This window comes from Mustela lutreola, chromosome 7, assembly GCF_030435805.1.
Source record: "Mustela lutreola isolate mMusLut2 chromosome 7, mMusLut2.pri, whole genome shotgun sequence".
NCBI classification, from domain to species: domain Eukaryota; kingdom Metazoa; phylum Chordata; class Mammalia; order Carnivora; family Mustelidae; genus Mustela; species Mustela lutreola.
In genome coordinates this window covers 51,019,680-51,032,221 of record NC_081296.1, presented here as the reverse complement: position 1 = coordinate 51,032,221, position 12,542 = coordinate 51,019,680, and the positions used below count along the sequence as shown (strand labels likewise).

Below are 12,542 nucleotides of genomic sequence, written 5' to 3'. Positions count from 1 at the left end.
CTTTTGTTCAGTCACCCTTAAAATTGAACATCTAACAACCGAGTATTTATGAGACACTGAAGTCTTTCTGGATTAGTACCTCTCTTAATAAATTTTAGTAATTTGTTTTGACTGGGGTCTCATGTGTGGCTCAGGTCCTGCATCAGGCTTCTTGCTCAGCAGGGAGCCTGCTTCTTCCTCTACCTGCTATTCCCCCTGCTTGTGTGCTCTCTCTCTGACCAATAAATAAATAAAATCTTCAAAAATTTTTTGATTAGACTGATATGACCTGAATAAAAAAGGCACTGTGATCTCTAGGATGGCTGCCTTGACTCTGGTTCAGCCATGGAATACACTTTACTCTTTTTCCCCTTTCATAAAGATGGAGCACAAAAGCCAGAAGAGCAGCCCAAGCCAGTCAGAGCAGAGTGGGTGTGGGGCAGCGGCCCATCAGAGCTTGGGGAGGTCCCTGTGGCTCACCCCTGCCCCCCATTCTCTCCAGGCTGAGTTTGGGAGACCTGTCAACTGTTACGTGGCAGCTACAACAAACACCAGATATTATCTTGATTGTTGTTATGATTTGGGTTCTCCTGGTGCCTGGTTTCTCTTAGACGTGCTGCCTGCTTTCCTTCCTCCTGGGAAGGAGGCCTCCAGGCAATTGGTCTGGCCCCATTTCAAGTCCCTCCCCACCCCCACCCCATCCCCCTCAAGACTCCAGACAGAGCAACAGCCTTCACCTCAATATCCACCTCCCTGGTTTATAGGACCCTGGCCCAGGTGTGTCAGCCGGGCTGCCCAGCACAACCCTGTCCCTAGCCTCTCATGACTCCCTTGCCCTGGGCCTCTTTTTTTTCTTTTTCCAGAGGAATTGTGAGAGTGACACAGAGGAGGACATCGCCAAGAGGAAAGCGCTCCACTCCCGGAGGAGGAGCAGTACCTCCTAGCTGGCCCGGCTCTCTCTGCGCAGACTCTGGGTCCCCTCTCGTTACCAGTGCCCAGGCATTCTGTATCCCTGAACACTTTGCAAGACAGATGGGCCTGCGGAATTCAGAAGACTTTAGGGAGGAGCAAGGAGCCCCTGGGAGCAGTGGCTGTCTCCTAAGGAGGAGGCCCCAACGTCCCCAAGCTCTTATTCTCCATAAAACAGGCTTTCACCTGTCTTCCAACCTCAGAACCTGGGATGAGGTGTGGACTTGAGAAAACAATGTCAATGAACATCATCACCAGGGGGGAAAGGTCAGACTCCGGCAGGTTTCCTCACAGGATGAGGGAGTTCAGAGCTAGCCTGGTCACAAATTACACCAGAAAGACAGAGGCCTCCCCTGTGGGAACAAGACAAGTGAGAAGAGTGAATCTTAGGGTGTGAGGGACCAATCCCGTGACCTCCCAGAACCCACAAGGAGTCCGTATGTTGGGCTGACCAACATATTAGACCTTCTAAAGCAGCCCACTGTATTATAATTTTTTTCACTTTTATTAAACTTCTGATTTGCCTGATGCTTGGCTTCTTTTAGGGCTATCCCCATCTGGTTTCCTTTAGCTCAGGTGCCTGACTCTAGGGGAGCACCCAGGGTTGGGGTGCTGAGGGGATGGTGCCTCAGAAGGCCACAGTGAACCATTCCCTCTGGATCATAGGGCACCTGCCTTCTACACCCTTCCCTAAAGATTTTCCACCCCTTTCCCCCAATCATCACAGACACAGCATATACACACCTGTACCCCCTCCACCACTACTACCATCGCCCCTGTGGGTAGGGGCTCAGTTGTGTCTTCTAATCCCCAGTACCACAGAATATGACTATATATGGAGATAGGGTCTTTAAAGGGTAATTAAATTAAAATGAAGTCATTGGGGTGGCCCCCAATCCAACGTGCTGGTCTCCTTATAAGACAAGGAGATAGGACATCTAAGAAGGACCGTGTGAAGACAGAGAGAAGATAGCCATCTACAAGGTAAGTAGAGAGGCCTCAGAAGAAACCAACCTTGCCAACACCTCGGACTAATGGCCTCAAGAGCTGTGAGAAAATAAATTCCTGTTGTTTGAGCCACCCATCTGTACTACTTTGTTAGGGCAGCCCTAGAAATTAAGTACACCTGCCAACTATGGCCAAGATGGGGAAGGGAAATTTTTTTTTTTAAAGATATAATTTATTTATTTGAGATAAGAGAGAGAACACAAGTTGGGGGGCGGGGAACAGAGAGAGAGGGAGAAGCAGACTCCCCATTGAGCAGGAAGCTCAACATGGGGCTGGATTCCAGGACCCTGAGATCATGACCTGAGCTGAAGGCAGACGTTTAACCAACTGAGCCACCCAGGTGCCCAGGGCAGGGGACTTTTTTTGAAAGATGTGGATGGAGAAGGGCAAAGAAGGACCCACAGGGAGAAAGGAGAGGGGAAAGAGATGGGTTACCTGGATCCTGGAAGTAAGGGAACCTTAATGTCGTAGAAATCTGGGCCCTGCTTTCCAGGCCAAAAGAATGGTGACACTAACCAGAAGCCCGAGAGAAGGGCCTTAGAAGCCAGAGATCAGGGTGAAGCATTGAGACTGAGAAAGTATGTGGGAAGAGGTGGGAAGAAAGGGGAAGTTTTGGGAGGTGAGTGAAGGGGGAAAATGAGACAGGAAGAAGAGAGGGCGAAAGGAAAAGGAAAAAGGGCCAAAAAGAAAAGGTCCGGAAGAAAGGCTGAGTCAGCAGCAGGTTTGAAGCACATTCTGCAAGGGAGTGGGCCACACTGCCTTCAGTCTGTGCGTGCATCCAGAGCAAAATGGCTCCAGGGGAATGGAAAGGCAGCCCAGTTTCAGAGAACCTTCCAGGAGTAAGGGAATGGAGCTGTCAGTGTGTTGAGGAAGCTCTGCTGCTGGCCTGTGGTTCCTGGGTGTCCCCCATTCTCGGGTGGAACCAGTTCTGTGCCTCACTGCAGCTTCTGGAGGACAGCTGAGGCTGGGAACCAGGTCCAGGGCCCTAGGGCCTGTGATGGGCTGTGGCAGGGCACATCTGTCAGTGGAGAATGTTCCGGAACAGGGGCTCGGTGGGAGGTCCTAGGAAGTAATGTGTGGTAGAGGGTAGGGGACTGACCTCTTGCTGGGAAGCAGAGCAGTGACCAGCGTTGACAAACCTAGCCATGAGTTTCCAACCATGAGCACAGAGTTAAACTTTTGGGGTTTGTGTGGCCCAGCTGCTACATTTAACTGAAGAGGAAACCAAAGCCTGGAGAGAGGAAGTAACTGGTTCTGTGTCACACAGCACATTTGTGAAAATGTCTGATGAAAGCCAAGACTTCCTGACTCTTAGCACAGTGCTCCTTTCTTCAGTCCAGTGAACTGTGTACACCCTTAAGAGGATGGACCTTTCACTTTGCCTCATTTTAAACACGTTCTCGTCAGTCCTTTACTGCGCCCTGCTTTTTGTACTTCATTCCTGGAAATGGATGACATTGTCACACATGCTTCTATCTTTTCAGAATAAAGGACACTGCTGCTAAGTGGGGACATCAGTCCATCTCCATGGGTTGTGAGTCAGTCAGGGAACTAGTATGTGCTTGGCAGTGTTCTAGATGCTGGGGTTGGAAGAGTGAACAGGACAGACATGTCACCTGCCCTGAAGGGGTCCACAATCCAGGACTCCCACCTGCCCACCGACGGTTCCTCCTAGGCTTCTTCTCAATCAAGCCCTGCTCCCCGAGTCCCCTCAGTCCAGCTCTCTGGTGTTTGATGGCCCCTACTAGGTTTCCTAAATCCCTTGGGAAGCACAGGGCAAAGGCAATGAAGGGTGGGGCGCTTTGAGAATGCCTTTGAAGCCCAGCAGCCAGAAGAAGCCACGTGCCCATGCCGCCCCATACAGAGGCTCAGTCCCTGCAGTGTGTCTGCTGGCAGATGGCGGGTGCCCTCCAGGTGGGAAGATCAAGGGAGCAGCTGGCAATGGGAACCAGGTATGTAGGGTTGGCTCTGAAGAAGGCTGTGTTGGCCAGCTGACACTTTAAAGGTGAAAGAAACCACAGTGTACTCTGAGGCGAATGGAATATTCCAGTGACGAAAGCTATGCTAGGTTGAAAAGGCAGGTCTTCAAAGAGATCTGAGGGAGCCCTGCCCCAGAGTGTTTGCCTATATATTTTTGCTGGGTGCTACATTAATATTTCACAAATGCACACATAAATATTTGAGTGCTCTGTGTTTTAATGTCAATCTCACCAGCCTTCCTGACTCCAAATCTTAGATCACTTTTGCTTTTTCCACTCACATATTTATTTGGTGAAAATCCTATTTGGGAAGCAAATGCAGACCATATCATAAGAGGTGAACCACAGAATCTCTGCGAAAGAAAAGTCAAGCCCAGTGCTCTACAGACAAAATCGGTATATATGAAAAGAGCTAAACTGAGGACTGAGATATCACAAGGAATTTTATCTGACACTGGCTTGTAGAACTTTTTTTCCGTCTGGTTCCCAGCTCAATGTCATCCGGTCATTGTTCTGTTCCGGGAAGCTGGACCCCAAAGAATATTGTTTTCTTCAGTGGTCAGCTGAGAGGATCCCATTCTAAGCAAACCTTGATGGGCTTAGGGATGGGAGCAATTGAAGAGCGGTAAACAATGGGTAATTGACATTTCAAAAAGCAGAAACACACTCATAGTTTCTCTCACTAGTTCTTTTTCTCTCCCTCTCCATCCATTTGCAAGTCATAATATATAGCTCAAGTACATATTTTAGTAATGTCTTCAGTAACTGGATAAAATTCATGTTCCCACTTCTTAATCTAAAAAACAGTTGATTGTATTATCTAGGAAGAAGTAATTTTGTAAGGATTTTTCGCCCTGTGAATCACTGATCTCCATCCCTGAGCTAGAAGAAAAACAAGAGGAAAAGAAAACAATAGAAGCTCGTAGTAATTTTTAAAAACCTGTTCTGCAAGAGGAACCCTTCATATGCAGGCTTTTACTGTATCCTCTTCATAACCTTATAAGGGGAACAAGAGCCCCATTTATACAGATGAGGAAGCTGAGACTCAACAGAGTTAAGAAATTTGCATGCAATCTCACAGCTTGAGCACTTCAGATCTAGATTCAGCCCAGTTTTGCCTATCCCCAACCCATATTCTTCTCTCTGTTCCGGATACACCCTGTGGAGTGAAAAAAAAAAAAGCATCCCAGACAAGCACATACAGTATGATATTATTTTGGCAAAGCTCAAAAACGATCGTTTTTGAGGAATACATGCAAATATGATAAAACCATATGTTACAAGCAAGGCAATGACACAGCTCAAAATTCAAGGCCAAGCTCACCTTGAGATGAGGAGGGGCTCATCTGAGCTGAGACGGGGAGGAGCACAAAGGCGGGTGCTAGCTGTTGGCAGTGTTCTAGCCAACACTGCATTCACGGTGGACTCCTGGAAGTTCATTATTATGCTTTTTTACTAACATAATAGGTATCTACTCTTTTGCATCTATCAAATATTACATTAAAATAATTAAAAAGAGGAAGTGAGGGTGCCTGGGTGGCTCAGTGGGTTAAGCCGCTGCCTTCAACTCTGGTCATGATCTCAGGGTCCTGGGATCGAGTCCCGCATCGGGCTCTCTGCCCGGCAGGGAGCCTGCTTCCCTCTCTCTCTCTGCCTGCCTCTCCGTCTACTTGTGATCTCTCTGTCAAATAAATAAATAAAATCTTTAAAAAAAAAAAAAAAAAGGAAGTGAGGTGAAAAAAAGGAAGAGCTTAATGGCCGTCAGGTCAACCGATGCTTGAGTGGACGGCACATGAAGCTGTATCGTGACTACCCCTGGGTGGTCCTTGCCCCTTGCAACTCAAGGATGGGCTTTTCTCTGTTCTTTTATTGGCACTTTGATGAGAGCTCATTCTGCTACCCTATGAGAGTCCCTAGGTTGCGTTCATAGTCTCATTTTGTTTTATTTTTTGAGAGAGAGAGAGCGAGAGAGCCCAAGCAAGGCAGGGAGGGGCAGAGGGAGAAGGAGAGAGAGACAATCTTAAGCAGGCTTCACGCCCAGGGCAGAGCCTGATGCAGGGCTCAATCTCATGGCCCTGAGACCAGGACCCGAGAGGAAATCAAAAGTCAGATACTTAACTAACTGAGCCACCCAGGCACCCCATTCATATGCCCATTTTATTTATTTATTTTTAAGATTTTATTTATTTATTTGACAGAGATCACAAGTAGGCAGAGAGGCAGGCAGAGAGAGAGAGGAGGAAGCAGACTCCCCATTTAGCAGAGAGCCCGATGTGGGGCTCGATCCCAGGACCATGAGATCATGACCTGAGCCGAAGGCAGAGGCTTTAACCCACTGAGCCACCCAGGTGCCCCTCATATGCCCATTTTAAAGAAAGGGGGCAAAAAAAAACTCCCCCTGCCCCTCCCAGCTCCACCTCCTCACTCATCACCTCCCCTTGGAGTTTGCCTAAGGACCCTGGTCCGAGGACATCTTCCAAGCCCAAGTAGATTGAGCTCACCACCTCTTGCTCTGGGTGACTTCACATCTCTGAGTTTAAACCCAGAAGCTGGGGTGCCTGGGTGGCTCAGTGGGTTAAGCCGCTGCCTTTGGCTCAGGTCATGATCTCGGGGTCCTGGGATCAAGTCCCGCATCGGGCTCTCTGCTCAGCAGGGAGCCTGGTTCCCTCTCTCCCTCTCTCTCTCTCTCTCTCTCTGCCTGCCTCTCCATCTACTTGTGATCTCTCTCTGTCAAATAAATAAATAAAATCTTTAAAAAATAATAATAAAAAATAAACCCAAAAGCTGGATAGGATCTGAAAAGCCATGTGGGCCATTCCCCTGTTCCTGGGCAGGACTGCACTTAGGTTTCTTTATCTCATTTTGAATTGAGAGAAGGGGATCCTGTGCCTTTCCTCAATTCCCCTTTCTGGTTCTTATCAGTTCTAATATCTCACCACTCAGAGCACAAAAACCTGGACTAAATTCTGCCATTTTCATCTGTTGCATCTTGATCTTGTCATTCAATTTTATTATTATTTTTTTAAGCAGGGAGGAATAAACTTGAGAGATCACAAGTAGGCAGAGAGGCAGGCAGAGAGAGGAGGGAAGCAGGCCCCCCGCTGAGCAGAGAGCCCGATGTAGGGTTCTATCCCAGGACCCTTAGATCATGACCTGAGGCGAAGGCAGAGGCTTAACCCACTGAGCCACACAGGTGCCCCTTGTCATTCAACTTTTATGGGCCTTTTTTTTTTTTTTTTTTAATTTCATTTATTTAAGTAATCTCTATTCCCAACGTGGGGCTTGACTCATGACCCCAAGATCAAGAGCCACATGCTCTACTAACTGAGCCAGCCAGGTGCCCCTGGACCTTGGTCTTTTTTTTTTTTTTTTTTTTTTTAAATCTGTGAAATGGTCATGAGCGCCTTATTGAAACCAATTCTGCAAAGGAGATTTGTCAGCTTTGAAGAACTTGGCAAACCTAAGGGATTTATTATTTACATAATTTAATTGCACTCTAGGACCATAGTCAACTTTGAGAAGTGCTAAAAAAGAAAGACCATGGCCAATGATGGCATCAAACGCTGGTGGCTTAGACTCTTGGTAGAAGGCCCCTGGGGGCTGAATGCAGCTCTTGCTCAGCTCTTCTGCTCCGACATGCCTGATTCTGCACACTCAACAAAGATCTACTAAACACAGCGGGGAGCACGAGGGCCTTCCCCCCCACACTGGTGTCCGAGGCTCTCTGCTGGCCACCCAGCTCTCCCCTCTCTGGAGGGGGTCTGCTGAGAGGCCAGAAGCAGAAACAGGCACTGAGTGTGCTGCTTTGTGTTTTCATTCAGAACATGTGGTATGATTACTAAAGATCTGAGGAGGAAAGGCAGGGTGGAGGGAGTGATGGGAGGAACGAAGGGAGGAGAGAAAGAGAGAAATGTGGGTGGTGTAGAGGTGGCCACAAGGCTCTCTCCTTCAGGGACAGCCTGTAGGAAAGAGCACCATTAGGGGCCAGACCCCCAGCTCCCCAGCACCTTTAGGATCCACCAGACCATTCACACCAAACCATTCTCTCCCCAGGCTGATGACTGAGCCAGTGACTGAACATGGCAGGGCTGGGGGCCAGATGAGGGGAATGGTAGGTTCTAGAACCAGGGCCCTCTAATCCAGTGTGGGACCCACTAATCCTTGTTCTGGGACTCGCCAGCCCCTGGCTGAGACCCTCTCAGAGCTGCACGGCAATCTGAGCCCCTTCCTATCCAACCCTCCTTCCTTCCCTCTCTCTTGTCTTTGGGGTCAGACCTCTTAGTGGTCTGAAACTCCCCCATGCCCACTCCTGCTCCCTTGCCCTTCATCTTTCCTACGTGACCTCTCACCCAGATCTCCTGCACCTCTGATTCTGTCCTGGCATCTGCTTCCCAAAGGACCTGCACTCACATGGGGAGAAAGGGAGACAGCCGGAAAGTTTGAACTTGTGCCTCCTTCCTTCTCCACGGATCTCCTTTGGCAGTCATAGACTGGCAAGCCATCTCGCTCACTCGATGGCTGGGTGCAAAGCCACCAGTGCTCAGCTCACGTCTTTTTAAAAAGTAATGGTGGTTTGTGTCTTTAGCTAAAAAGCAGTTCCTTCCCCCATCCAACCCTCTCTCCTTCCCTTCCTTCCTATCTCTCCACCTAACGTGGGGACTGAACTCACGACCCCAAGATCAAGAGTTGCATGCTCCACCGACTGAGTCAGCCAGGTAGCCCCAGAAATATTTCTTTAAGTAAAAACGAATCCTCTGTATCTCCCCTTTCTCTTGTCTCTCATCTTGAATCCCAGAATCCTGAACATGGCCCAGGATGCGCCTCGTGATCAGGCCCATGCCTGTTGCTTTAGCCTTTGAGGCTTTTGCTCACTGTGTTCCTCACAGGCATCAAAACGCTTCTCGATTGCTTCTGGACCAGAGCATTTGTCCTCTGTCCAAGCCCCACCTACTTTCTACCTTTTGGGAGTTAATTTCTAATTTTTTAGGTCCTAGTTTAAATGACACTTCCTGGGGTGCTATCGGGCTCTCTGCTCAGCAGGGAGCCTGCTTCCCCCTCTCTCTCTGCCTGCCTCTCTGCCTACTTGTGATCTGTCTGTCAAATAAATAAATAAAATCTTTTAAAAAAAAATGACACTTCCTGTGACCCTCCCCCCTTCCAGTAGAGCTTTGGTCTGGGTTCTATTACCTCATGTTACACCTTCACGACACTCATTCATTTTAATTAAATATTGCATTAGTTTTCTGGGACTTCCATAAGAAAGTACCACAGACTGGTGTGGGCTTAAACAACTCAACTTCATTTTCTCATAGTTCTAGATGCCAGAAGCCCAAGATCAAGTTGTCAGAAGGGTTGGTTTCTTCTAAGATCTCTCTCATTGGCCTCCCCGCTGAGTGTCTGTGTCATAACCTCACAACTCCAGTCATATTGGATTAGGAACCCTCATCTGACCTCGTCTTACCTTAATTACCTCTTTATAAGGGTTATGTACCTTCAAATACAGGGTCAGTCGAAGGTTTTGGAGCTTAGGACTTCAACATATGAATTTCAGGGGGAACGGAGGGAGACACATTCAGTACATAACAGCGACTTACTTCAAGAATTACTTGAGGGACGCCTGCGTCGCTCAGTCGGTTAACCATCTACCTTCACCTCGGTCTGTGATCCCAGAGTCCTGGGATGGAGTCCCCCATCAGGCTCCCTGTTCAGCCAGGAGCCTGTTTCTCCCTCTGCCTGCTGCTCCCCCTGCCTGTGCTCTCTTTCTCACTCTCTGACAAATAAATACATAAAATTCTAAAAAAAAAAAATTACTTGAGGTTTTGATGTCTGTCTCCTCTGGCACGCCATACACTTCATAGGAGCAGGACTGGGACTCTCCATTTGCTGTTTTCTGTGTAGTGTCTGTGGGGGCTTAGTAGGTATTAATGGATGGAGCTAATGAAGAGATTGTCTTTCCTTGGTTGATCCAAAATGGCAAGTGTAGATGGAGGACCTCAGCAAGAAGCCAAAACAGAGCTCTGAAGACTGGGGAATGGGCAGCCATCTTCTCCCAGCATGGCCAGCCCTCATGGACATAGTCCAGTGCACAATGGTGTTGAAGGCCTACTGTGCATCAGACTTTCATCTGACCTTAAAGGATGGATAAGTTTCTGTAAGAGAAGGGAAAAGAAGGTATGGATCTGTGTTCTGATTTCTTGTCCTTATGCCTTTCCATGATTGGACTTTGGACAAAGTTACCAAAGAGCTGGTAGCCACCTGTTAGAGTTGGAGAAGCATTCAAGGTTAAGCATGGAGGACAGATATGACTCTGACTCAGTCCTTTGGAAGAGAGAGAGAGAGAGAGTGTGTGTGTGTGTGTGTACACATGGGTGTGTGTTTCTGGGTGTTCCCAGGTATCTGTGTGTGTGCATGTTTCCTTGTGGGTGTATTTAGATGTGCATGTGTACACATATCACTGGATATGTCTGAGTTTTCTGTATGTATGCATCTGCTTGTGTGTCTAGGTGTGTCTGGGTGTGTGCATCCATCTCTGTGTGGGTATATCTGGATGTCTGGGTATTGTCCCAAAGAACTCATGGGGCAAGTGTCTCTGGGCCCAGGCTTGGCTGCATCTGTTCTGATGCCGTCAGACCTCTGAGGCTGGTCTGTTTGACATTCCAGGGGACAGGATTGAGGACAGCTACATCTGCTGAGTCATAAGGATGTGGGCTGTATGTGTTCACAGTTGGACGTATCTCCTTTCACACACGGGGAGGGGAGATTTCAGTTGGGCCAGCTGACCATGTGTTCTTTCAGAAGGTCATGACCTCAGCCAGCCCCAGGAAGGAGTGGAAATGAGAATGTTTATGAGATCTGGAGGTTGGCAGAAGGCGAGCTGAGACCCGGGTGTTCTCCAGCTGGGTCCCCTGGGTCACGGCTTTCTCAGGCCATTCCAATCAACCAAGTTGCTGCCTTTCAAGCTGACTGATGGGCACTTCCTGGTGGGGTAGGAGGCCAGGGAGGGTTGTCTTGAATGGTACAAATAGTAGACCTCACCCAACTCTTACAATCAGTGCTGCTCCTGGATAGGCCCCACCAAGCCTTGAGTCTAGACTCCAGAAAATCCTCCTCTTTCCTCTTCAACCAACCAACCAACCAACCAACAAACCAAAAAATAAACAAAAAGCACTACAACAGTTTACTTAGCCAAAATTCAATCAAGTGAGTCTTTCAAACTTGTCTGATTCAAACAGTAAAATTTTCCCCAGGGATGGCAGGGGCAGGAAGCCTCAGTCCCAGCCTCCTTGACTGGAATGGGTTGTATAGGATGTTTCCCAGGAGCAGATGGGAAAGGGCAGGAGGACATTCACCCACAGGTGTGTACTTGGTAAGGCATCATGGGTGGGGAAAGGGTTTGAGCAGGCATGGGACATAAGTATATACTGACTGAGAGTTCAGACATGCCTGGTGTGGTGCTAGGCACTGATCCCCAGGAGTCCCAGAGGGAGCAAACCTATAGATATTCAGCTTACTCATAGATAAGCTGCTGGAGGCACAGGAAGGGTGCATCAAGGAAGGGTTAATCATTCTGAGGAGGCCATAATCAAAAGAGGGAGGTTTGTTGGCCTGAAGTAGGGTCTCTCACCAGTGGTCATGTCTTATAATCAGACAGTGAAGGCCACGGACATAAACTCATGCTTGCCTACCATCACTCTCTGGTAAGTCCCGGCCAGCCTGTGGAGTCTCGAGACGGCCTAGAATGTGGAAGAGTAGGCTTGGCGGACTGCCCTGGGAAGAGAGGGGCCTGAGAAGGAGGTTGGAGTGATCAGTACCTGCCTAACCAGGGACTTGAGCAGCTTTGTAGATGCTCATTCAGCCTCACTGAGGGAACCCAGAGGCAACAGGGAGCTCACACTCTGCCGGTGGGACTTCAAGAGCTGGTGTCAAACCGTTCGCTTTATTACAAGTTCTTTCTTAATCTGGTCTCCCTGAAGATCGATTCGTCATCATGGTTCTGTCTTCTGGGGTCACATGCATTTAACAAATAGAGGTAGACAAAGATGACAAAAGTCCATGTCCTCAGGAAGTCCACAGACCAGTGACAGGTACAGCTGTTTGCAGGGCAGGATGAAATAGGAGCTAAGCTGTGAGCTGAGGGTGTGTGTGTGTGGTGGGGGAGAGTCTTTCCTCAGGCCTGACGGGAGCTCTGGGGGCGTCTGGAGGAGAGGACATTACAAATAGGCAGCATCTTTTTTTTTTTTTCTCCCCCTTAAGATTTATTTATTTATTTGAGAGAGAGAGATCAGGAGAGGGACAGTGGGAAAGGGACAGGTAACTCCCAGTGAGTGCAGAGTCCCATGCGGGGCTCCATCTCCTGATGAATCATGACCTGAGCCGAAATCAAGAGTTTCAGCTTCTTTAAGGGGATTTGTGTTTGTAGAGGGGCCGTGGGGGCCAGGCCAGGAGCGGCTTGAGCAAAGACACAGAGCCAGGAGGAGCCTGGCAGGGCAGAGGCCTGGTGTGGAGGGGAGCTGAGCCGACCATGGAAATTGGATCCCAGAGGTCTTGAATGCAGACCTGGGCCTTCATTCGGTGAGCCATGGGGAGGTCCAGAAGGTTTGTGAGACT

At 48.6% G+C, this 12,542-nt stretch overlaps 1 protein-coding gene across 4 annotated transcripts in view; it reads left to right on the top strand.

The window, feature by feature from the left end:
• Positions 1–1,068, top strand: part of DAPK2 (death associated protein kinase 2) — a 117,729-nt gene extending 116,661 nt beyond the window's left edge. For all 4 annotated transcript variants that reach the window (XM_059180748.1, XM_059180746.1, XM_059180749.1 and 1 more), the window contains one exon: positions 843–1,068. In XM_059180748.1, coding sequence (XP_059036731.1) covers positions 843–923 — 81 coding nt within the window. In that variant the 3' untranslated portion in view covers positions 924–1,068. The remainder of the gene's footprint in view (positions 1–842) is intronic.
• Positions 1,069–12,542: the final 11,474 nt, after the last annotated feature.